Source organism: Schistocerca cancellata, chromosome 7 (genome assembly GCF_023864275.1).
Source record: "Schistocerca cancellata isolate TAMUIC-IGC-003103 chromosome 7, iqSchCanc2.1, whole genome shotgun sequence".
Lineage (NCBI taxonomy): Eukaryota > Metazoa > Arthropoda > Insecta > Orthoptera > Acrididae > Schistocerca > Schistocerca cancellata.
Genome location: NC_064632.1, coordinates 239,422,247 through 239,449,551, shown reverse-complemented (window position 1 = coordinate 239,449,551; position 27,305 = coordinate 239,422,247). Strand labels below are relative to the sequence as shown.

The 27,305-nt window shown below is 38.6% G+C and overlaps 2 protein-coding genes across 5 annotated transcripts in view; one reads left to right on the top strand and one right to left on the bottom strand.

The window, feature by feature from the left end:
* The window catches only part of LOC126092112 (uncharacterized), a 221,560-nt gene extending 207,873 nt beyond the window's left edge, over positions 1 to 13,687 (top strand). For 2 of the 4 annotated variants that reach the window (XM_049907551.1, XM_049907548.1), the window contains one exon: positions 13,298 to 13,370. In XM_049907551.1, the coding sequence (XP_049763508.1) occupies positions 13,298 to 13,320 (23 nt within the window). In that variant the 3' untranslated portion in view covers positions 13,321 to 13,370. Of the gene's footprint in view, positions 1 to 13,297 lie in introns of all 4 variants that reach the window. The other 2 variants (XM_049907550.1, XM_049907549.1) reach the window with 2 other exon arrangements.
* Positions 13,688 to 25,439: 11,752 nt separating this feature from the next.
* Positions 25,440 to 27,305, bottom strand: part of LOC126092714 (protein CBFA2T3) — a 65,102-nt gene continuing 63,236 nt past the window's right edge. The window contains exon 5 of the mRNA XM_049908438.1: positions 25,440 to 25,571. Within this exon, the coding sequence (XP_049764395.1) occupies positions 25,440 to 25,571 (132 nt within the window). The remainder of the gene's footprint in view (positions 25,572 to 27,305) is intronic.

The following is a 27,305-nucleotide window of genomic DNA, read 5'->3' as shown; positions in this document are numbered from 1 at the left end:
TCATGAGTTGTGCCTGTTTTAAGTGGGACAACTTGTATAACACACTCAGTAATGTGGTGCATTAGGCAGAGGATGGCAGTTCAATTCTTCATCTGACCATCCACACTTAGATGTCTGTTGTTTCCATAAATCACTTAAGGGAAAAATATCTGGGTGGTTTCTTTGAAAGCACATTAGCTGATATCCTTGTCATTCTTTGCCCATCTGCAATAATTTTGCTGTCAATGGGATATTAATGCTAAACTTTTGTAATCTTTCTTTTCTTGCAGAACAACTTGGGATGTGAGAAACCTCATGAATATTCATTTATTGAAACTAAGTTATCATTTTCTCACCCATATTTTTCACCATTTTGCCACTGGCTCACTATAAGATGAAGGAAGAACTAGTATTATATCTCAGTGTAAAGGAACAGTGTTTTCCATTCTATACTAAAGCGTCTGATTACTGGAACTGTGTTTTCCATTCTGTACTGCAACATGTCTTACTTTCTGTAAGGAATAAAACTCCGTTTCTTTTAACCACAATTTAAACACATGCCAGGTTGATCTACATCTACTTTTATACTCCAGAGGCTGCTATAAGGTGTTTGGTAGAGTGTACTGTGTGTACTACTATCTCCCCACCCCCCTTCCATGCTGTCGTTTCCGTGTTCCATTTGTGAATAGCGCGCAGGAAAAATGATTGATGGTAAGTCTCCATGCCAGTTTGAGTCTCTCTTATTCTACCTTCATGATGTATTCTCAATTTTATTAGCTATACAGTATGCCTGAAGTTACTTTTATGTCTGAAGATATCCCTCTAATAAGAATGACATGCTATAGTCTGTTTGCTAGGAACTCTTCAGTCCAATTGCAAAGATGGCCTGATATTCTGTATGGCCATACTTTGTTTAGATGACAATGTGGAACTATATCAAATGCAATCAAGAAATTGGGGAACACTGCATCAACCTGGTCACTACTTTATGCTGCCTTTGTCTCTCATGGATGAACAGAGCAAGCTTGTCTTTGGAATCTATGTTGATTCCTACAGAAGACATTTTTGGTCTCCAGTCACCAAAATTTCTTGGCAGAACACATATGAGGTCTGTTCAAAAAATTCCGGAACATTCATAATTTTGCGCCAGTGGTATATTGGAGCAAAATGCAGTATTCATCCCTGCACATGCCTATGTTTAAAGTATAACAAAAAATGGCTCTGAGCACTATGGGACTTAACATCCATGGTCATCAGTCCCCTAGAACTTAGAACTACTTAAACCTAACTAACCTAAGGACAGCACACAACACCCAGCCATCACGAGGCAGAGAAAATCCCTGACCCCGCCGGGAATAAAGTATAACAGCTGGAAGTTTCATTGTCATATGTCACAATATTATGAAAAGTAAACTGCCACTCACCATATAGCGGAGATGCTGAGTTGCAGATAGGGACAACAAAGAGACTATCACAACAATATATATAAGCTTTCAACCATCAGAGGCCTTTGTCGTAAATAGATCTCTCTCTCTCTCTCTCTCTCTCTCTCTCTCTCTCTCTCTCTCTCTCTCTCTCTCACACACACACACACACACACACACACACACTATTGCAGGCTGTGGCAGCTGAAGCCACATGCCCATCTGCAACACAGCGTCTCCCCTATATTGTGAGTGGCAACTTTCCTTTTCATAATATTGTTACATTCCATCCTGGATTTTCCATTGTTTGATTGTTGTGTGTCAGTTATTTTTCAGTGCTGCAATGAGTAGAATTTGTTTCACACAGTTTGTGAATTTTGAGATGGCAGAGCTAGAGCAGCAACACATCTGCATTAAATTTTGCATGAATCACATCCAATGATGCAACCTATTGTGATGAGTTCTTAAGCCATACTCGGTGTTATGAATAGTTCATGTCGTTTGAAAATAGCTGGACGGAAGTTAAAGATGATCCTTGTTCAGGACACTCTTCAATGTCTGACGATGACGGTCATGTCAGCAACGTCAGCAAAATTGCACATGCCAATCAAAGACTGACTGGCCAAGAGATTGCAGAAGAAAATAACATTTCAGTTAGATCATGTCACAAAATCCTGACACAGCATCTTGGAATGTGTCATGTTGACACCAAGTTTTTCCCACGTTTCATGAATCAAGACCAGAAAGACCTCCTTTGCCTTGCACTCTGCGAAAAGCTTTTGCATCGCACAAATTGAGGGACCTCGCCCCTGTGGACTTTTTTTATTTCTGAAGTTGAAACCCCATTGATAGAATGGAGATTTGCAACAGCAGACAAGATAACAGAAAATTCATGGACAGCACTTCGCACAATTCTCAAGGTGTGTATCGAGACTGCCTCCAGAAGTGGAAAAGGCATTGGGAGTGGTGTATCAATTGTGGAGGAGAGTATTTTGAAGGACGCTGTACACAATAAGTAAAAGGTAAGTGTCGAAAAATTTTTTGGTGAAAGGTCAGGAATTTTATGAACAGACCACATGAACAGTGGACTCATTGAAACTTCTTGGCAGATTAAAACTGTATGCCAGACCGAGACTCGCACTCGGGACCTTTGTCTTTTCTGGGAACGTGCTCTGGAATGGCCTTATTATTTTTACGTTCACCTGAGAGAGCTAACATATTATTGTCCTTAGCCTCAATATCACTAACTTAAAACTGACCTCCTGCACCATTCTTGAGTGTAGTAGACCAAGTACTACACTCGTTTTTGTAATTTTACACTCCACAGCATTATGGAGAGTGTTTAAAAAAGGTATATGAATACATTATAGCTATTTAAAAATGAAACAAGAGTAACATGCAAAATAATGCATTGCAATATTATAGTTGGCCTGCTGCAGTTAAAATTGTTCTTGTCTTTGTCATCTAGCATTCTCAGACAAGTCATTTCTAGTTGTAACATTTTCTTTTGGATTGGGGTAGACTTTATTTTAAAATCTCTGATTGAAAAGTGATCTAAACAAAGGTGACTACACTCACGAACATTCGTATCAGAGTTAGCTAGTGTGGCTGAAAGACAGTGCTCCTGTAACCATACAGTGGTTCAGAGTATCATTTAACTAGAATTTTCTCTAGCATCTCAAGCAAATCAAAAACCACTTTAATGCTGGACAACAACAAATCAGCAGACATACATTTGACACTCCCCTGTCAGATCAGGTACAAACCAAGTGAGGTGGCACAGTAGATAGCACACTAAACTGACATTCAGGAGGACAGTGGCTCAAATCCATAGCCAGCCATCCTGATTTAGATTTTCCTAGATCAATTAATGCAAACTACAGCATGAATAGGACATGATTGATTCCATTGTCCATCCTTCTCTCACTCCTGGCGTGTGCTCTGTTTCTTAATGGACTTGTCATTGATGGCCCATTAAACCCTAATCTTCCTTCATTATAGGGTACAGAAACTACCACCTTCTCATGTGTACCTTTGCTACTAAAGACAGTGGCATAAGAAGTAATTGTGCGGCTAGTCCCGGCGGAGGTTCGAGTCCTCCCTTGGGCATGGGTGTGTGTGTGTTTGTCCTTAGGATGATTTAGGTTAAGTAGTGTGTAAGCTTAGGGACTGATGACCTCAACAGTTAAGTCCCATAAGATTTCACACACATTTGAACATTTTTTAAAAGTAATTCATCATGTAAAAAGAACATGAAAATCTAATAATCCTTGGTGATTGGAATGCTGTAATAGAGGAAGGAATAGAAGACAGAGTTATGGGAGAATAAGGGATCGGTAGTAGTAATGGGAGAGGAAAGAGATTAATTTGAGTTATGCAACAAATTCCAGATAATAATAGTGAATACTCAGTTCAAAAAGCACAAGAGAGGAAGGTACACTTGGAAAAGGTGTGGAGATACAGGAAGATTTATGCTGGATTATGTCATGGTCAGACAGAGATTCAGAAATCAGATATTGGATGGTAAAATGCACCTAGGGGCAGAGACAGACTAAAATTACAATTTAGTTCTGATGAAGGGTAGTCTTAAGTGTAAGAGAATCATCCAGAAGAGTCAGTGTAGAACAGAGTGGGTATACAGAAGTGCTGAAGAATGATGAGGCATGTATGAAGTTCTATGAGGCTTCTGATACTGTGCAATGAATTCCACAGTAGACAGTTCAGTTGAAGAGGAGTGGACATCTCTAAAATGGGTAATGACATGCTTTATAGGTAAATATTGATAAAAAGATGGTAACTGCAAAGAAATCTTGTGTAACCCAGGGAGTACTTCAACTGATTGATGAAACATAAAATTACACTAATGTTCAGGAAAAGGCCGAAATGCAGTAATATAAGTCAATTCTTCTTCTTCTTCTTCTTCTTCTCCTCCTCCTCCATCATCATCATCATCATCATCATCTGTCTATCCTTGAATGACTGCTGGTGATCATACAATGCATCTTTATTCTGTGAACCACAGTAAGTAGTAGTTAATCTGTGCGTGGTAATTTGGTCCACTGCTTTATTTTATCTAACTAAGATATTTTTCTTCACTCTTTTCTTCTTTTACCTTCTGTTATCAACTGTAGTGTTCCTATAGCCGACTGGCATGTGATGCATATAGAAGCACACAGCAGAAAATGGTATTTAACTAGGTTTCAATGTCTTGTTCTTTGTCAAGCAAAAGTACACACATTCACATGCATGATCACACAGACAGCGATTGCTGTGGTGACATTGACCATTGATTGTCAGTTGCCTGTAGAGATGGGCAAAGCTGTTCTTTTCAGAGATTGGATCAGAACTGTTCACTCCCTGAAATGAATTAGCTCTTTTTCATGACTCACCACTCATTTACAATAGAAAATAAATGGAAGGCACATTGCCCTTTAAACTTGGTTTATTCCAGTACTATACCTGTATTTTGATCTTATTTGATCCTATTTTGAAGTAACGCAGATAATGAGTAAGAATTTTGTATTGTTTATTGAAATTTCCATGATATGACAAAGTTTTTGATTATTGATTTATTTTGCACTATCGTGGTTTTTTGGGTGATCGGAAAATGTTGTAACTTGAGATTTACATTAACAATATATTTGGCTATAATGTATTAAAATTTCATTAACCTCATACAAATACATCGCAAGCCATATATTTTTAAAGTGAACGTTTCCTTTCGAAGACGCCTAAAATCGCAAAATCCATACCAGAATAAGAAAAAAATATATAAATTTGACTGTAAAACGAAAGTGCTGCATATAGCCTTACGCAGAATAAAACAAGGAAAATATTGGTGTATCACATTTTGCGATACGTTTATCGGTTCGCTCGTAATTAAAGCGTAAATTCGAGTGTCCATAATAAAAATCCTATAGTAAGAGGAGTCATCAGGAACCTAATCTAATCAGTTTAAACAAATAAAAATAAAATAAAAACAATTGATGTATACATAACATAATAATGTAATATACATAGCGGTATTACTACGAAGAACAATATCCAGTGGGGACGAACTCCGATGCAGAGGCACTGAGTCGACCAGGTCGAGCCGCGAGCTGTCTTACTGCATGAGCTGAGACCGCAGAGACCAGAGTGACATCTGAGTCGCTTTGCTCGACGCTCTGGCTAGAGTCGAGACGGTGGGGTGAGCGTTGAGCGGGCGAGTTCCGAGGGTGGGGGGGAGCGGTCAACTCACTCGCTCCGAGACAAATCGTCCGTTCCCTTGCGAGCAGGTTTTTGCAAGTAGTTCCTATGTTATCTGCTAGGTGGCTCTCTGTCCTGTTGCTCGCATCAACTGCCCAGAGGGCAGGACGTGCGACTGAAACGATCGCCGACAGAGTGCGATGCGAAGTTAGCTGCGCCAGACACTGCACAGTGCACATGGCAGACGACACACAGAGACGGCACGGCATATGTGAAACACAAAATCCAATGGGGCACTGCACAATGCAGGCAGCCAAGGTAGAAGCAGGGCAGAGGCCGGCGCTGGCTGTGTTGTGTGGCGTGCACTGTGCTCTGACCAGCAGAGGCACTGCTGATATGCTCCGTCTCTCTCTCTCTCTCTCTCTCTCTCTCTCTCTCTCTGCCGTGGGAAACGTTTGGAGCTACCGTTCTTTTTTTCTGAATCACTGATTGTTCACTCCTTTGAAAGATTGAACTCTATGAATTAGTTCAAGAGCGGATCCCCCATCTCTAGTTGCCTGGGCAGATGGAATGATATAGCAGTTGCACAGCAAGATGAAAGGAGTTTAGAAGAGAGAGCGTGTGAGAGATAGAGTGTGGAAAGGTGTGGGGGAGGAAAGGAGAGGAAAGTGGAGATGAAGAGGGAAATAGGGAGGGAAGAGAGAAAGAGAGGGGAATGGAAAAGTGGGGAGAGGGGAAAGGAATGAGAGGGAGAGGAATGTAGGAAATGCCTGTATTGGGGGGGGGGGGGGGGGGGAATTGGTGAAAGAAGGCAGTACACATCTGTACACAGAAGGAGTGGTGTGGACAGAAGAGGGAAGGGAAAAGATAAGGGGAGTCAGTGTAAATCAGGTTGCAGTAGGTTAGGCCAGGGAGACTGCAAAAGCACAGTATAAACTGTACAGAAAATTCCTGCCAGTGTAGTTCAGAGAAGCTTGTGCTGGAAGGGAGTCTCCAAAAGGCTTACGTAGTGAAGCAGCTGATGAAGTTATTTGTGTTGTGCACAGCATGTTCAGCAACTGGTTGGTTAAGTTTGTGTTTTGCCGTAGTTTGGTGGAGGTCTTTCATGCGAGTAGACATCTGGTTATGAAACACAACTTTGGGTAATGTGGGTAGGATTTTGGGTAGCAAATACCTCATCTCAGGGCACAACGAAAGGTGACTGAAGCCTTAGTGAAGGATGTGGTTGAGCTTTTCAAGGCCAGGTTGATACTGGGTGATCAGAAGAGTGTGGTTGACAGTAGATTAACAGGTTTACTGATGTCATAGGAGGAGATGGCATGGGAGATGTGTCTATGGATGAGCTGGATAGGATATTGTCTGTCAATAAGTGTTCAGTAAGGTTATTGGTATATTTCAATAACTTCTGCTTTGCACTGCAGATGTGGTATCCACAGATGGTGAAGCTGTAAGAAAGAGACTTTTTGTTACTGACCATGAACTCAAAAATGTTTCAGGGAATGAGTAAATTTTATCCCAGATTTTTCTCTTGTCATAACAGAAATATATTTTTGGCTATTAATTGTTTTAGTTCTTAAATTAAAATGCTAATACTTGTAGCATATCAGACATAAATTAACAGAGAATCAGCAAGCTTAGTTAGCTATTCTGTAAAATATTGCATCAGCAACAATGATGCCCCACAGTATATTCTGTTTTTGGGTACATGATCAGTTAGTTGATGTTTGGAAGAGCTGAAAATCGCCCAAACTACTGTGTTTGGAAGCTGCTATAAATGGGAATGTTGGGAGGGATACTGACAGTCACATAACAGAGATTCTGACGGTCCTCAGGTACTAAAAAAAGCTCAAAATCTGCAGCATCTTCCCCAGAACTGATTACTGTCCCCTTATTTCTGAGTTGAGTGAAAGACTCGAACTAGAGATTTTGAAGATTCTGTAACAAGCTATGCAGTGACTTCCTACGCTTGCACCACAGAATTGAGAACAGCAAGGTCCCTCTAAATGTTCAGGTATGCACAACATATCAGAAGCTGCTACCCAGGTAGCTGACCCTGTGTGTGTGTGTGTGTGTGTGTGTGTGTGTGTTCTTTTATTTTCTGTCTTGTTTTTTAATTAGGTGATTCTCTAACCAGTCCATATAATAGCAGCTGTAGAGGACCCAGAAGTATAAAGAAATGCCCCTCATATGTGAGAGTATTAAAATCCTAGTGGTTAACTACCAAAGGATTCACAATGAAGTGCCAGACTTGGAACTGCTGCTAAAAATACAGTGGAGCTCACACAATAGTACATACAGAAACCTAGTTAATAGTGAGATTTTTGGGGAAAATCTAAACATATATCGAAAGGCTAGGCTAATGGGAAATGATGGTGGTGTATTTGTTGCAGTACCAATGAAACACAGTCATGGACATAGAAACTGAAGCAGCATACAAGATTATTTGGACAAGATTTGGTATCAGGGGAATGCATAAACATTTAGTTGGATCCTTCTGTCAACAACCAGACTTCCAATAAGGTATAACAGAGTGCTTCAGAGATAATCTCAGTATGCTAGTAAGTTAGTTCCCCAAACATACCATAACCATTGGAGCAGATTTTAATCACCTGGCAGTCAGTTGAGATAATTACTAGTGCTGGGCATGACAAGCCATTCTGTGAAACATATTAAATGCATGCTTTGAAAACTATCTAGAATATATAGTTTGGAACCATTCTCACAATGGAAATATACACGATCCAGCCACATTAATGTGACAGCCATCTATGTCTGATGTCAACTTGCAATAACCATTCACAGGTGGCAACACTAGCAGTGGAGAGTGTATAAAGTGTGTCATGGGAGATGTGGAAAATGGAACAGTCATTTTCGTATTGCAGAAAAGGAGCAATTTATCTGACATTCAAAAGCACAGGACCATTAGCTTTTGGGCCAAGGCTGAGTTTAACAGTTTGTATGCCTCTGATATTAAAGCATACCATGGATGGCAAAATGGTACTATCAAAAACCAGCACCGAGGCAACTGGGATGAACCATGGACCATAGTTGACTGGAGTGAATGATGTGTACAGGCAAATAGGTGTCTAACTGTTGAGCAAGTGACCACCCAGATGAAACAGTGTATCCTCAATGACCGTTCATTGAACATTGCTTCGTACAGGTCTCTGCAGCAAGCACCTCGTTCTGTGATCCGTGGTGACTGCTGTTAATTGGTGACACTGTGTGGAATTTGCAAGCCAATACCACATGTGGATGTCCAGTGAGGGTCGACAGGTGGCCTTTTCAGATGCATCGCATTTTATGCTCCATCAGACAGATGGAGCTGATAGAAATACTGAACTCCATCTGTCTGATGGAGCAAAAACAGACGGAGCTGGGCAGATGGATCTGTTCTTAGTTACCATATCCACCCGTACCTTCAGTTTGTTTTTCCATGGCATGGTGGCATCTACCAGCAGCACATAGCTCACAGTGTAGGTGTGTGGTTTGAAGAGCACCAGGATGAGTTTACCATATTCCCCTGGCCACCAAACTCCCCAATCTAAACCCAGTTGAGAATCTGTGGACCACCTCGAACAGGCTATTCACATTGTGGATCTTAAACCAAGAAGCTTAGCGCAGCTGGCCATGGCACTGGAGTCAGCATGGTTGCACGCCACTGTCAGTACCTTTCAGAATCTCACTGCTTCTCTTATTACGTCTTGCAGCATTCTGCACTGCAAAAGATGGTTATTCTGGCTTTTGAAAGATGATCATGTTAGTGTGAATTGACATGGTATTTGATCTGCTTGCAAAAAAAGAGACTTGACCTCTTTCAGGATGTGCTCATTAAAACTAGTATCGTTAGGGAAAGCTACTAAAAAAAGCAGAACAATTTATATGTTCAACAAAGTAGATAAAAGGCAGTAGTTTCATATCTCAGTGAGGACATTGAAATATTTAGCTCTGGACAGTAGCATGTGTGAGAACTATGGCTCAAGTTTAAACAGAACAGTTCATGTTTTTTTGGAGGGGGGGGGGGGGGGGGGGTAGGAGGAGGAATGGTATGTAGTCACTGTAAAGAAACAGAAACTACTGCGTAATTGGTGTAAAACAAAGCACGGGACTAATGGTCAAAACTGCTGAATTATAAAACTTGGGCTGTCAAGAGGGCAATGCATGAAGCCTTTGACAACTACCACAGCTGATTGTCATCAAAATGTCCTTTAGAAAACCCAGATACATTTTGATCACATGTAAAGGCTGTTAGTGGCAGCTAAATTAAGTGGGCAGACACTAATTTGCGACACAGGACTGAAATTGAGGGTAGCAAAGCAGAAATAGAAATACTGAACTCCATTTTGAAACATACCTTTACAAGGAAAATGCAAGAGTATTGGCCCGATTTAATTCTCATACTCTTCAAAGATGAGTGAAATAAATATTAGTGTCATTGGCATTGACAAACATCTGAAATTGTTAAATATAAACAAAGCTCCAGGACCCACTGAATCCCTATCACACTCTACCCTGAATTTACAGTTGAGTAAACCCCTTTCTTAATATATTATACCATAAAAATCTTCAGGAAAAAGCTATGGCCAGTAGTTGGAAGAAAGTCACACCTGTATAAAAGAGAGGCAGGAATGATCCACAACACAATTATCTAATATCTTTGACATCCATTTCTTTTAGAATCTTGTAACATATTCTGAGCTCAAACGTAATGAGGTATCTCTAACAGAATAACCTTCTGTGTGCCAACCAGCATGGATTCCAAATACATCAGTCTTATAAAACCCAGCTCACACTTTTCTTACATGACTTATTGAAAGCCATGGATCAGGGCAGTCAGGTAGAGGCAGCACTTCTTGACTTCCAAAATGCATTTGACTTGGCACCATGCCCAACTTATCATCAAAAATACAATTGTATAGGGTATAAAATGAAGTTTGTGATTGGACTGAGGATTTTGTGACAGGGAAGACACAGCATGTTATCTCGAATGGAGAGTCATTGAAAGGTGTATAAGTAATTTTGAGTGTGTCCTGGGAAGAATGTTGGGACCCTTGTTGTTCATGTTGTGTATTAATGACCTTGCAGACAGTGTTAGTAGTAAACTCACATTTTCCAGATAAAGCTGTTCTGTTATCTGTAATGAAATAATGCTGGAAAATAGCTGCACAAATATTCAGTCATATTTCAGCCATACCTTGATAGGATTTCCAAGTGGTATAAATAGTGGCATCTCATCTTAGATGTACAGAAATGTAAAATTTTACACTTTGCTAAATGATAAGACGTAGTATCCTATGGCTACAGTATCAATGAGTCACAGTTGGTATCAGTCAACTCATAAAAATACTTGTTGTAACAGCTTGTAGGGATATGCAACAGAACATTGGAAAGATTACATGGGCTCAGTTGTAGGTAAAGCAGGTGGCAGACTTTGGTTCATTGGTAGAATTCTATGGAAATGCAATCAGTTCAGCTTACAAAACACTCATTCAAAACATCCTAGAATATTGCTCAAGTGTGTGGGATCAGTATAAATTAGACTAGCAGGATATATTGAATGTATACAAATAAGTGCAGCACAAATGGTCACAGGTTTCTGTGACCCATAGGAGAGCATTACGGAGATGCTGAAAGATCAGAAGATAGACACAAACTGCCTCATGAAAGCTTATGTAGTAAGTTTCAAGAATCAACTTCAAGTGGTGCATCTAGAAATATATTAAAACCATATACATATAATTCCCATTGGGATAGCAAGGACAAGATTAGACGAATTACAGCATGCACAGAGGTGTTTAAGCAAATTCTTCCTGCACTTCATTTGTGAATGGAACAGGAGGAAACCCTAATAACTGTTACGATGGGAATAATCATCCGTCATGCAGATTCTAGTGTTTTTTCATTAAAGACATTGCGTGAAGTAACAGATTATTCTTTTAGTTTGTAGTGACTGTTGTACAACTGCCAAAACAGCTGTCATGCTACACACTGAAAGGGTTTTTATTTTATTTATTTATTTATTTTCAATTCATTAAATATTGCAACTGGAGCTGGAATCAGTTGATCAGATGTGCTTTGAATATTGCACCAGCATTACATCTCATCTCATTTCATTCCTTTCCATAACAGTCTTAATCAGCAGTTACATGGAGGTAATTTCCAGCAGTTGTCCTGGTTTTGTATATTTATGTTGAGTCTGTGAGACAACTGATCTTTCTTGTGAACATGGCATTGTTTACAGATGAAACAGTGTAAATTTATGTATAATGTTTTACTGGATTGTAAAGAATCCTTACTGAACTCGTACATTTAATTTCAGCAACAACAGACTGTAAATGAATGGTGTGGAATCATAAGTGACTTCATCATTGGTCTATGTTTTATTTTTACACCAATATCTTGAGGCATTTTGCCAGCAGTTCTTGACAATTTAACCCTAATTAAACATCATAGTATGTACTTTCAGCATGGCTGCTTGCACAATTTACTTCAGCATCAATGCAGATACTGAATTAGAAGCAACCATATTGGTTGATAACTTATGGATCTCTTAATCTTCTTCCAGTTTCATTATTATTATTGTTATTATTATTAAATGGAGAACTTGGCCCAAGACACCAGACCAAATTTAGAGATGCAATGCAGAACCTGTGGCCATAATGGGCAGAAATACCTCAATCTATTCTTTTTTCTCTACATGCTCATACAGATGAGCATCAGTATTTGAAGTCATGTTGACCATTTAACCTAACAATAAATAATTTGTACTGCTTTAAAAATGTTTCAAATGTTTATGTAGGTATTTGTCTACTCAGTATTGTTATATTCTCCAACTGTTTGTCTTGTACTACGTAAGTCCGAAAATCCGTCCAAAAATAACAGTGGTCAAAAACTGAAGTGTTTAGTGCACTTGTTAAAATAATCCATAACATTTTATTAGTTAAAATAAGCCCATTATGTATTTTATTTAGCAAAAAATAAAATGTTATGAATTGTTTTAACAGTTGCACTAAAAGCTCCAGTTCTTCAAAATGGGAGAACAGTGACATACATTACTATGACACAAACTCTCCATTTTTTCAGTACATAGCTGAATCACACCATCATGTCCATTATTTGTAACTAGTAATTTGATGGAAGTATGACCCAGCATTAAGTAGCCTTGAAGAAAGGCAAAGGAGTGAGATGATTTCAGCCAGCTGCTCTTGTGTGTAACACCATTTTCTGGAAATTTCATTTTGATATGTAGAACCTCACACAAAGTCTTTGGAGTATCCTAGTTATGTCGTTCACCCTCTATAATCACAAATTGTCTACCATTTGACATCCGTTACTGAATGAAGGCTTCTTCTTCAGTTAGCATGCTTTATGTTCATCAGTAATGTGCAATTCATGTTGTTCCAGCACCATATTTTCTGCCGTCATCTACCCACCTTCCACTAAGTTTCTGTGTATGATCTGTTCACAAATTATATTTTTGTCATAACTTATGATTTAAATAAAGCAGTAAATTCACAGTTCAAGAAAAAATTCTGTTGTGTAATGTTTTACACCATCCCATGTGAAGAATAATAAAAAAAATTGTTACTGATATTATTAATTTTGTTGCTTCATTTCTTTTAATAATATTCATATTTAATTTATACTAAACTGTCACAAGTTGCAGATTTATTGCTTGTTATTTAATTTTCCCTCTTCTACTGCAGTTGAAAGCCTGAGCTTTTCATGAAGAAGAAGAAGAAGAAGAAGAAGCAGAAGCAGAAGGAGAAGGAGAAGGAGAAGGAGAAGGAGAAGGAGAAGGAGAAGGAGGAGGAGGAGGAGGAGAAGATCATCATGAAATAATAATAGAGCACACATGTTCCATTTTGTTATTCATAGAATATAAATACTTTAAATGCTTAGATTTTTATAATCTTGTTACAGAAGCTCTGTTGACCTTCGAGAAAAAAAAATCATGTGCCATCAGGAAGTGCTCAGCTTAGCGATGACAAGAAATTGGGGTTTTTATGTGACTATGTTCTTATTGCTATAGAGCATTTTCTTCTTGTTGTTGTGGATTATTTGATGATATGTAAAATTAAATATTTTTTGTCTTATCTAATTTGTTTTCATTATTACACTGATGTAATTATTTAATTAAATGAAGAAAACCCTCTGCAGTATCACAAAGGTAGGCTCTGACTGTAATTAACATTTTACACTAGAATACTCATGAAATACAATTTGTTTTTCAAAAGTGAGATTGTCTGAAATAATTCAGGTGATATGGCAGTAACTGTGAAGTTTGAAGCCTTCTGCTGTACTCAGGAATAAATCAATATTTCCAATAGTTTCCTGAAGAAAAAAATAAAATAAAATAAACTGCATGTATGGATTTTAAAGGAGCCAGTTGTAATTGGGAGCTGAAGACTTGATTTGTTTGAAGTATAAATAGCCATTTAGAAACTCACTTAGAGCATAGCTAATTATATTTTTGTAGCGTAGTATACTTTGTGTAATGCCGAGCATATTGTAACAAGACTAGACTTTCAAAACGACATAATCTTGTTTACAAAGTAGTTACCATGGCTTCTGTGCTAAATACACTCCTGGAAATTGAAATAAGAACACCGTGAATTCATTGTCCCAGGAAGGGGAAACTTTATTGACACATTCCTGGGGTCAGATACATCACATGATCACACTGACAGAACCACAGGCAAATAGACACAGGCAACAGAGCATGCACAATGTCGGCACTAGTACAGTGTATATCCACCTTTCGCAGCAATGCAGGCTGCTATTCTCCCATGGACACGATCGTAGAGATGCTGGATGTAGTCCTATGGAACGGCTTGCCATGCCATTTCCACCTGGCGCCTCAGTTGGACCAGCGTTCGTGCTGGACGTGCAGACCGCGTGAGACGACGCTTCATCCAGTCCCAAACATGCTCAATGGGGGACAGATCCGGAGATCTTGCTGGCCAGGGTAGTTGACTTACACCTTCTAGAGCACGTTGGGTGGCACGGGATACATGCGGACGTGCATTGTCCTGTTGGAACAGCACGTTCCCTTGCCGGTCTAGGAATGGTAGAATGATGGGTTCGATGACGGTTTGGATGTACCGTGCACTATTCAGTGTCCCCTCGACGATCACCAGTGGTGTACGGCCAGTGTAGGAGATCGCTCCCCACACCATGATGCCGGGTGTTGGCCCTGTGTGCCTCGGTCGTATGCAGTCCTGATTGTGGCGCTCACCTGCACGGCGCCAAACACGCATACGACCATCATTGGCACCAAGGCAGAAGCGACTCTCATCGCTGAAGACGACACGTCTCCATTCGTCCCTCCATTCACGCCTGTCGCGACACCACTGGAGGCGGGCTGCACGATGTTGGGGCGTGAGCGGAAGACGGCCTAACGGTGTGCAGGACCGTAGCCCAGCTTCATGGAGACGGTTGCGAATGGTCCTCGCCGATACCCCAGGAGCAACAGTGTCCCTAATTTGCTGGGAAGTGGCGGTGCGGTCCCCTACGGCACTGCGTAGGATCCTACGGCCTTGGCGTGCATCCGTGCGTCGATGCGGTCCGGTCCCAGGTCGACGGGCACGTGCACCTTCCGCCGACCACTGGCGACAACATCGATGTACTGTGGAGACCTCACGCCCCACGTGTTGAGCAATTCGGCGGTACGTCCACCCGGCCTCCCGCATGTCCACTATACGCCCTCGCTCAAAGTCCGTCAACTGCACATACGGTTCACGTCCACGCTGTCGCGGCATGCTACCAGTGTTAAAGACTGCGATGGAGCTCCGTATTCCACGGCAAACTGGCTGACACTGACGGCGGCGGTGCACAAATGCTGCGCAGCTAGTGCCATTCGACGGCCAACACCGCGGTTCCTGCTGTGCCGTGCGTGTGATCATTGCTTGTACAGCCCTCTCGCAGTGTCCGGAGCAAGTATGGTGGGTCTGACACACCGGTGTCAATGTGTTCTTTTTTCCATTTCCAGGAGTGTATTTTATCCAGAATGCACTACAGTAAGTGTAGCTAAGTAAGCAAAATTCATGTAACTGTAGAAATCAATGTCTTGGTCACATATTAGTTTAATGAAGTTCATAATCAGTTTCAGATTTTTAACCTTTATTAGATCCAGTGAGCATAGCACTGACATGTAGACATGTGTAGACCTACATGTCATTGCTGTAATCTTTGAGCCTAATGATGACTGCAAAGCTGAGACTGGTCACGAATTTTAATAAACTGGTGTGTGATGACGACACTGATTTCTACAGTTTAATCTGTTATAAAGGTAACCAGTCTCCTCTGCAGGTCAAAGTGACCTCATTTTGGTAAAATGAATTTTTTGTGCATTTTGATTTAATATTCATTGGATGGTCATCATTGTCATTCAGAAGGTACCCTGCGATGCAACATAAATGTTTATTTTAAGAATTTTTCCAGGAATGACACGTGAAATGGATTCCTTGTTAAACTGCATGTCTCCATTTGGTGGTAGGATTATTATGCTACATCAAACTGATGCAGTATGCATGAACATACCTGCCACTTCTACAAAATTGTTGTCATGATTAAGATATCATACACTATGTGATCAAAAGTATCCGGACACCCCCAAAAACATACATTTTTTCATTTTAGGTGCATTGTACTGCCACCTACTGCCAGGTACTCTATATCAGCGACCCCAGTAGTCACTAGATATCGTGAGAGAGCAGAATGGGGCACTCCGCGGAACTCAACGGACTTCGAACATGGTCAAGTGATTGGGTGTCACTTGTGTTATACTTCTGTATGCAAGATTTCCACACTCCTAAACATCCCTAGGTCCACTGTTCCCAATGTGATATGTGATAGAGAAGTGGAAACATGAAGGGACACGTACAGCACAAAAGTGTACAAGCCGACCTCGTCTGTTGACTGACATACCATCACACAGGAATTCCAAACTGCATCAGAGTCCACTGCAAGTACTATAATAGTTAGGTGGGAGGTGAGAAAACTTGGCTGCTCATAAGCCACACATCACGGCGGTAAATGCCGAACAATGCCTCACTTGGTGTAAGGAGAGGAAACATTGGACGATTGAACAGTGGAAAAACATTGTGTGGAGTGACGAATCACGGTACACAGTGTGCGATCTGATGGCAGGGTCACGGTATGGTGAATGCCCAGTGAATGTCATCTGCCAGCGTGAGTAGTGCCAATAGTAAAATTTGGAGGTGGTGGTGTTATGGTGTGATCATGTGTTTCATGAAGGGGGCTTACATGCATTGTTTTGCATGGTACTATCACAGCACAGGCCTACATTGATGTTTTAAGCACGTTCTTGCTTCGCACTGTCGAAGAGCAATTCGGGGATGGTGATTGCATCTTTCAACACGATCAAGCTCCTGTTCAAAATGCACGACCTGTAGTGGAGTGGTTACATGACAATAACATCCCTGCAATGGACTGGCCTGCACAGAGTCCTGACCTGAATCCTATAGAACACCTCTGGGATGTTTTGGAATGTCGACTTCATGCCAGGCCTCACTGACTGACATCGATACCTCCCCTCAGTGCAGCATTCCATGAAGAATGGGCTGCCATTCCCCAAGAAACCTTCCAGCATCTGATACAATGAATGCCTGCGAGAGTGGGAGTTGTCATCAAGGCTAAGGGTGGGCCAACACCATACAGGATTCCGGCATTACCAATGGAGGGCCACCACAAACTTGTAAGTCATTTTCAGCCAGGTGTGCGGATACTTTTGATCACATAGTGTAGCGTCTCAGTTTTGAGTGACATATTGTTCAGCAGCCAATACCACAGATAAGATAGAAAGTGAGGTTTGATCTTTTAATTGCTTCAGCTTCACCAGATTCTTTTGAATTTTCTTGTTCTAGCCCTAACACTCATAAAAGAAAATGGAGCATGTTGCAGAAGTAATGAAGATGACAACTAAAAAGATGTGATAAAATGCAGATATGATTGCTGATGTGCATTGTTATTTGTGTTACACCTTGCAGTTTCATCGATTTCATCAGCAGTTCAAAAGTGACTGTAGAAGGTTTGCTTGTTTGCTTCAGTTGCAAGGGGGTTGATTTGTATATTCTGGAGCTTATTTGTTGTATATCGTGAAAAAAATGTTACTTACATTTTTCCAACTTATAGTCACCTTGGAAAATATGATTAATATTGGAAGTCTTTTAGACTAGATTAGATTAGATTCAGTTTTTGTTCCATCAACCCAAAAAATGAGATGATTCTCGTGGGTGTGGAACATATCAGAAAGTATAACTACAGACTAACGTAAGTTGGGACACTTCATCTTGATTTTGTTGCCAACTGCGCCAGCAGCACACCAAGAGGTCAGTAAGTAAAACAGTTGAACCGGCACGATCATGAAAGTGAAAGCAAATAGTAGTTGTTTATTTTGGATTGTACAATGGTTTTTACTGAAAGCTGAATTTAATGTATAGACCACCAAGTTCATCAATATTTTTCTCCAAAATATGGGAAATCAAAATAAAAACTACCTTACATTTTTTTTCCATCAGTGCAGTTGGAACATGACACATAACAACAGCTTCATAACTGTTGTCTACATGGTTTACTGAATTTATTTTTTAGGCAATTATTTCGTTAGACTGCTTACCAGACAAGAAACAGCTGCATATATATAATAATGCCAACTGGCAGACTTTTTTCCATTTTGTAATATCAGACTTTATTGAACACATAGTGTATTTGGACAATACACTTATTGCTTAAAGTAAAATGTAACCATTAATTTCATTACTGGTGAATTAAAAGACCACATTCATTTGTTTTGTAGGTTTTAAACACATTTCATTGGTGAAAGGACAGTGCAATAATTTATTAGAACTGTGATACTTAAACATGAACAGTAATATTAAAAATGTATCTAATTGTTGGAAATTCAATCAACAGCATTATTAAATAGCTTATAATACAGTATATTCATCCAATAAATGTGGTGATAAAACATTAATTTATTATTTGTGGAACACCATCAAAATGTGACAATAGTAATGTCAGAACAACAGATGTTACCAACACACGCTCACTTCAGTTGAAACTCAGTACTGGAATAACAGTTTTGGTACCACCTACTGAAGTGGAAGGGGTCAGAAGCATCATAAAGGAGCATGGTACACATACAAATTGTGTCACTTAAGTTGTGCAAATAAGTGCAATAAGTAGTTTCTTTGGTATTTTTTACATGATCATTAAGGTTGCACATGCAAAGTTCTGAAATCAGTATCTGTTTTTGACAAATACCAAGAAATGTGTGTTTCACTTGCAGAGTACTGGTATGTTAACAGATTAAAATTAACAACTATAACAAAATATACAAATGGTAACTCATACACCACCATCTATAATTCCATTTCACGTTTTGTACAAAATGATCAAAGCACTTGAACAAAATAAAAAAAAATGCCTACAATAATTTGTTATGTCCACTTTTATATCTTATATTTAATTTTCATTGCCACTGAATTAGAGTAATAATTTGTAGAATCCATTTTGATTCCAACAGTTTGTTGGTTCTTAAAAACAATGGAAATTTGTTTTCCTTATCCACTATAAATGGTTAAACAGCACCATCCCCAGTACAAAAGAAGTAAATCCACAGGAAAGATACATATAAATAATATATAAATAAATAAATAAGTATAGTGTATGATTTTCATATTTTAAGCATAATTATTAATCCGTAACAATTATCTTCTTCAGGCCTTTTTAGTGCATATCCAGTTTTGTGTCATAATGAAACAAAAGCAATATGTTTTATAATGGGGAAAGCTGACATTGTTTTTCAGTCTTGCATGTGCATAGATGCATAATCAATTTTCGTGAAACTCCATTATATGAAATCATTCATTATTTTGCCTTTCTCTCAGATATTGCCAAATTCTAAGTTGCTTGTGTGGAGAAATGTTCTTAGACCAACATTGACTGTAATTCAGTTCTTAAACTGTTACTAAAAACGTCCATTCAGTTGGCATGAATTTACAGTGTAAACAGTTCCTCTTGCTGTTTGCATGGTTGACACTGATTGCAGTGGAATGATGGAAGAAATCAATGTAACTTAACTATTATCTGTCCCATACAAAAACTGATTATGACGTTGAAAGTAAATAAAGGTAATCTGCAATAAAACCTTGATGGACTTTAACTTCAGATACTGAAACATTCTGGTTGGTTTGCAAAGCTTCTCAGACTACCTTAAAGAACAGTTTGTGACATGTCATTTCTCTCCACATGTGCTGTCAGCAAAACATTGAAAGCTAAGAATATAATGAACATGTAAATAAAGGAAAGAAGAGTGAAAGCTGCTGAATCCAAAAGTAAAAATACAGCAGTCTCTTCAATTAACACCCACCCAGCAGCACTGAAACTTGTTGACATTACACATATCTGTGGAAAGTGAGAGGGTCACAGGAAAGGTGACATTGTTGATTGCAGGGGGGGGGGGGGGGGGCACATGGATGGATGGATAGATAGATAGATTATATACATAGGTAGGTAGATTGATAGAGAGAGATAGAGTGTGAGAGAGAGAGAGAGAGAGAGAGAGAGAGAGAGAGAGAGAGAGGCATACAACATGCGGGGGGGAATATCAACAGTTACAAGGTTAATTGCACTTCTTTTCTGATCTGGGGCACGGAATAACAACTATAGTGTATTATGGAAGTGTAAAATTGCAAAATAGTGAAGCATGATACAACCAGTGGAGGAAGACTTTAGTCAACAAATATATGAAATAATGCACTTCAGATAAAACAAGCAAGGGGAGGGGGGAGGAAAAGAAAAAAGCTAAAATGGCAAAGGAAATGAAGTCAGGTACTTCGCAAAACAAAAGGTGTGGAATAGAGTAAATGTGTGATTCAAGTCATTAATATAAATTAAAACGAACAACCATCTGCTTCTTGGAACAAATTCCAATCTGTGTACTTGAAACCCATGTATGTGCTGTGTTTATAAGAAGAAGAAGAAGAAGAAGAAGAAGGTAATGCTTGTCTCAGGTACACACAACTTATCTTTTTCCATTGATTTTAACAGTATTTTACCACTTTCATGACAGAGCCAAATACTACTTTAAAATTAACTATAAAAACTGCATACCATGGTAATGTGTGTTTGGATTCCACAAATATATTTGGTGGATGTCAGTTTAAAATTCAGCAGAATACTTCATTTGTTTCCAAAATGAAAATTTGTAACATGTTTATTCTCATTTATAAAACATTCATAACTTCTGCGGCACTGATAGGTTGGAGTATTTTGACTTATCATTAAAAATCAATGTTTTTCTGGACTATGTTGTCAAAAACAAAGCAAGCTGGTAGTTCCTACCAGGTGTGAAAAACTCGAAAATAACCAAAGTGAATGTGTTCAACATAAGAGCACATTATATGAAGATGGTATCTGTTCTTTCGGACATGTCCAAAAGACCAAAAGAACAGATACCATCTTCATATAGATAAGGCTTACCAGTCAATGATCTTCTTCAATGTGAACGCACTCACATTGCTCAAATTCTTATGGGAATTGCTAGATTGAGTGCCGTGGTGTGTGGACAGAAAGTTGGGAATGTGGGTCTCATGGGGAGTGTGCCAGAGATAAGTCCCTGTAGAGCACTATCCTCTGTGTCCTCAATGGCTCAGTCGGATAGAGCGTGTGCCATGTAAGCAGGAGATCCCAGGTTCGAGTCCTGGTCAGGGCACACATTTAAAAGTCCTCATTGATATTTATCAATGCCTGTAAGCAGCTAATGGTCTGGATTTCATTGTAATTTCATTTTAAAAGCACATTTGTCATTCAGAAGGTGGGTTGTATCATAGATATAAACAACTGAACACACAAAATCATGAAATGATGAATTTCTGTACACGTAAAGTAAGTTTTTAGATGTACATAATATAGGACCAGGACAGTAGACTATGCCATGTTCATCCATATCAGCATCAGTTGCGACAGATCCTGAATAATACCATGCCCCTGCTCTGTAGTTGTGTTGTGCCATAAGAAGTGTCAGAAAGTTGTGGATACAGTATCCTGTTGAAAGGCCTTTTTCAGACAGCAACAATTATGGCTCTGATATGTCTTGCGCATAGCTCCTGGCTATCACACTGTTGCACCCCATTTAGGGCTGAATGCAAGATGTGCAATGGCTGAGTATAAGGTGATGGTGAATAATGAGTCATGCCGCAGCAGCCATGATTGAAGCATTCATCAAAAGGGATTTTCTGTGATTCTTAAGGAATGGATAGAGAATTAAGGAGGACTGGAACCAATGTGTCTTGTGATGAAGCCAGATTCTGACAAAAGACATATCTTGAATCATGACATTGTGTGTCTCAAACTTCCATTTGCAGCACTGTGATGCATACAGAATCAGTAGATCCATTTGCAACTTTTATGTACACATAGAAACATCATTGCATACTTGTATCACAGCATATATTCAACTCTAGAGTAAGGGTGATAAAGCCTCAAACCGACTACACTTTTTTTTATAATAAACTATTAATTTGCCATGATATTATATTAATTAAATATTTGTTACATTCACAGTACTGTATCTTTTACAAAATTTCAGGCAGTACCAGATACCACACCTGCACAGTTATAATGTGATTCGAGAAAGGAATTGTTAGTCACCAAAAATTAAGTTCTTTGATATATTTGAAATTTGACAATTCCCTCTGGTAGTCAAGTACATCACTTCCACTGATATTGCTGACAGAAATGTAAGACCTTGGGCTCCTGGGATAAAGTATGTTTTCATAAGTATATGAATGTCTTAAAAGTAATACACAATAGGGAATATTATTTTGTTAGGGGTCTATTTAGTGCAGTTCCTTTAACATCTGTTCAGGAAATCTAAATATGCCATTCTTAGAATGGCTCTCCTGTATGATCTTGTCTGGAATAAGTTCCATATCTGGAGACATTTTGTGAGACTAAAAATGTAGGCAGGCTTTGGCAACTTCCATTATTCTTAATTTTCCATAACCATCACAAAAATTCTTAGAAATGCAAACTGACATGTATACCAGTCACAGTTACGGAAGTGCAGGCTAAATACACACTGAGCCTCTCAATATACCAACTTTTAAGTTATTTTTTGTTGCAGTTACCCCTTCATTCCACAATCTCTGTTTCACTTATTTATTTCCTGTACTACGTATAGCACAGCCACCTGAGTTGCATATTTCTTCACAATCTTTTACTTACCCCTTCTTTCTGCCTTTTCTTTTCTCCTAGACATTTCCAATCATTCCTTTTTATCTGCACTGTTGTTCTGCTTTTTATCTATATTGAATCATTCCTCACACTCCATTTCCATCCAGAATGAAAGGTTTCATTACAGTAGCCACCCTTTTATTTTTCCAGAAGCTGTAAGATATTTTAAATTGTCTCTCTTGCATGCCATTCTGCATATAATTGGGAGGAACTCACCATTATTCTCTCCATTCCCTCAAACCCAACTTATAATCCGCATTCCTGTGCAACTCCCTCAATAATGAAATTTGTTATGGAAGACTGACATTTGTTTCTCAGTTTTTCATCTTCCTGCTGTATCTACAGCAATTCCTCCTTGGTAAATACAATTCTTCTAACTCTCTTTACTGTAAAAAGAACTAATCAGTATCTTGTAAATTTATTTAACATTTTGATCTCCAGAGAAATGTTTGAGAAATGTTATTGAAGAGCATAATAGAAAGGACTGGTTGCGAGCTGCACCTGAACTTACATTTATGTACCCCGATCTTTGTTACTGATTCTATGATCTCCAAGATAATGTTAGTTTTCAACAATCCACAATTTGAGCAACTTATAAAATTAAAACATCAGTACTGTACATGTGGTAAGATTAGTACAGCTACTGACTTCCATACTTTATTCTTTTATGGCATCATTTGTCTGGATACACAGTCATTTGAAAATTTTCCAAATTACTGGTTTAATTCAATATACATTTTAATTAAACAAAACACATTTCGAAATAATTATGGCAGTGGATGTTAATGAAATGCACACAAGTGTTCTCCAGAAATGTCAGTGTTTTCGTTCATTTTGCTGATGTGTGGACTTTGAAATAAAAAGTGAAAATGATGGAAAGTACTCAATACAGATCCCAGAGTTTATAAAGAATCTGGAAGACAGGTATCAGAATAAATTGTTGCTAATAAAGAAAATTAACCAAGGTGCCCATCAGGGCTTAGGATGTATGATGCTCCAATACAAATATTAAAAAAGAAAACAAGAGAGTTCTTGGTTCCCTCCAGACATTTCAAACTAGCTGAGTGAGATTTACAGCAGCAAAAGATGAAAAAATTGGATCTGGAGAAGTAGATCATGAAGTTAAAAAGTAGATACAGAAAAATCTCTTAGCTAATGTCTGTTAAGATTACTGTTATTAAATCACTAATAATGTTTATGCAATAAAGCAGAAATTTGAATGATGAGAAACTTTATTACATGAATTTGGAAAAGACCTGAAGGCTATGGTCACCATCCAGTAGGATAAATCACCTGTTGTTAATCCGACCCAACAAATGAATAATTAATTATCTTTGGGCAAATGTTATCTTCCTCCATTCATATTTGTCACCACTCAGCCCAAAAGTAAGATGTTTTGTGAATGTTTTACTGTTTGTTCCACTTAGGAGGTTATTTAAACATTTAATAAAATGGAGAAATAACGTCAACTAATACATATGTGGGTCTGATTTCTTGAATTTTCTATTATTTTATGTACCCATGAGTCTAGATTTTACTTGTAAATACATATGAGTGCTTTCTCCCAATAAAAGATCCAGTTCTTTTCTGAAAATCTGTCCCATGGTCTTGTGTTGTGATAGTAGCTGCATTGAGTATTTTAGAGGGCTGAACTTAGAGTGTGTGATAAATGAAAATCTTGGCAGTACAAATAGTTGAGGAAAGCCTCTTTCAAAAACATGTAATAAATCTGTCACTAATTTGGAGAGTGTGCAAAGAGTCATGTGGTTTAACAATGCATTAAACTACTTTAAATACACATGAACTTCACAACAGTATTTAACATTTTTAAATTTCACAGAAACATCCATCATGAATTTGCAACAAAATGTTTAATTACCACAAGCACCTGCATTTTTCTCAAAATGGAGGAAGATTAACATTCAGTTATTCTCTCTCTCTCTCTCTCTCTCTCTCTCTCTCTCTCTCTCTGTCTGTCCCATGGCACAGAACACAGTTTTCAGTACACTGTCAATGAACCAAAAACAAAAACAGGCATCAATCTTCTTCATAAGTAAACTAATTATGAAACAAGCCTCTTATCTCTCCATTTACATACTGGTTCAATGAACATGGTATCTGATACAGAATTAAATGACAGAGATAATTTGTACAACTTCATTGTTGTCACAATTAAGCTCTTATTTGATTACAAAAATCTGTGGTAGACTAAAGTAATGTAAATATCTCAAGGTTTTGAAATGCAATGTGTTAAGTAAGTGGATGTCAATACACATTCTGCCCCGCATATATTCAGTCCGTACACTAATTTCTAGTGTAATAAACTTGCCAAAAAAAATTACTTGTATCTTCCATCCAATAACTGAGCCCTACTAACGAAATCTGATCTTGGCAGTCACATGACCCTTAGGAAAAAAAAAAAAAATCTACTACATGTATAGATCAGTTCAAATTGCCTTTGTATTTCACGCATTACTGGTGATAAAGGCTTATCATACTTTCCCTCGGCACTGGAGACAATGAGATGTACATCAGTCATCATTGTGAAGTTGCAGTGGCCCTCCGCACAGGCCGGCGCTTGCTGCGTCACTTGGCTGGAGTTGCACCAGAAGGCGACACACCAGTTACCGTTGGCGGAACTGCAGGACTAGATGTGGGTTGCTGGCTCGGGGCAGCTGGCACCGAAAGTGGTACAGGTGGAGGCAGCTTGCAACACACCTGCACAAAGTGTGTGCTGTTACCTATCAACATGAAAGTAATGTTCTCTCTTTGTGTTCACTATAAAGGTGAATAAATACGTAATATTCTTTGTTGAAAGATTACAAAGATGCACACAATCTTACACTCAGATTAGGTGCATATTTTTGTTTACTAAAGCCAAACAACAGCAATTCACCCAAAAACTAATTTCTATAGTATGGTATCTATATGCATGTAGTATAACAGTTACCACAACCATTATCAAATTACTGAAACATTCTAAAACAAACTGCAAAAAGAATTTGCTTTTTGCACATAAAAAGGAAAACATTGTATTGTATTGTGTATTGAAATCGGGGACTTAGAAACGATGGAGAGGCTTTGTCCCACTGTAGCCCTCAGTGATTCACAGCCCAACAACAGGCCACAGCAGTCCACCCACCCCACACCGAACCCAGGGTTACTGTACGGTTCGGCCCCCAGTGGAAACCCCCCCCTCCAGGAACATCTCATACCAGGCAAGTGTAACCCCAATGTTTGTTTGGTACAGTAATTATGGTGTATGCATATGTGGAGACAGTGTTTGCGCAGCAATCACCAACATAGTGTAACTGAGGTAGAATAAAGGGAGCTACCAGGCAGATTCCTGCTCAGGAAGCAGCGTGTTAGACTGCACGGCTAGCCAGACGGGCAAATAAAACATAATTTTGTGATACCAAATAGTCTGATAACCCTCCTGGACAATTAGCAGCATTCGGCTTGCCCTACTTGTAAAAAAAAATGTCCCCTTTATAATTAAAGATTTTTATATCAGTTGGAAATGTGATATTCTTCCTATGAAAGAGTTTGCAATCTGTAAACAGTTTGTAAACTTTTACAGTAACCTGTAACATTTTGAAAATTGTGTGTGTTTAGTTGTTTGCTCAACTTAACCTATGATGATAGTGACACACCGATAGGGAAGTATATCATGTGGCAGAGTGGGGTTACACTTACCAATTTGATTGATTCCATGTCAACTTGAACAGATGATACTGCAGTAGTGAGTTCTACTCCCACATTGTGTGCACTGTTTAACTTGTGTATTCATATTTTACCTTTACATTTTGGTATTTAGGTAACTCTCAATCACCTATAAATATTATTATATAAATTAGTTAATTTTAGAACTTTTTTTTTTATAGTCACATCAATAATAATGGTATCAAGCCTCAATGCCTTTCTATAACAAAAGTCATTTATACTGTGGAACACAATTTACACACAGGTATTGTAGTTACATTAGCAACAAATCACCTATTGTAATGTAAGTGATCTATATCTTAGTGAAAAACATTGTTATAAAAATTAATACTGCATAATTTCTTTCAAATATTCAGAGATATTATAATGGCAAGAGAGAATGTGTAACATGCTGTAAGTCACAACATGTGGAACTTTTGCAAATCTGTAAACTGTAATTGTAATTTTGTCAATAATTCAAATTAATGAAGATGGTTATTGGAATGTTATTTAAGATAATGTGGTGGCGAGCACATGGGTGCAGTTTGCATGGTTTTTAGCCAGTTCTGGAATAGTCTGTCAAGACTGATGTAAAGTTCTTTCTGGTTCCAGTTCGATATTGAAATTAAAAAAGAAAATTGTGTGTTGTCTACAGTATTCAGAAAATTAAGGTGTTGCAATATTCTTCCAACATGTGTAAGAATGTTCAGGCTATAAAAGTTGTAACTGCAGTGAAGTTGTCATTGAATT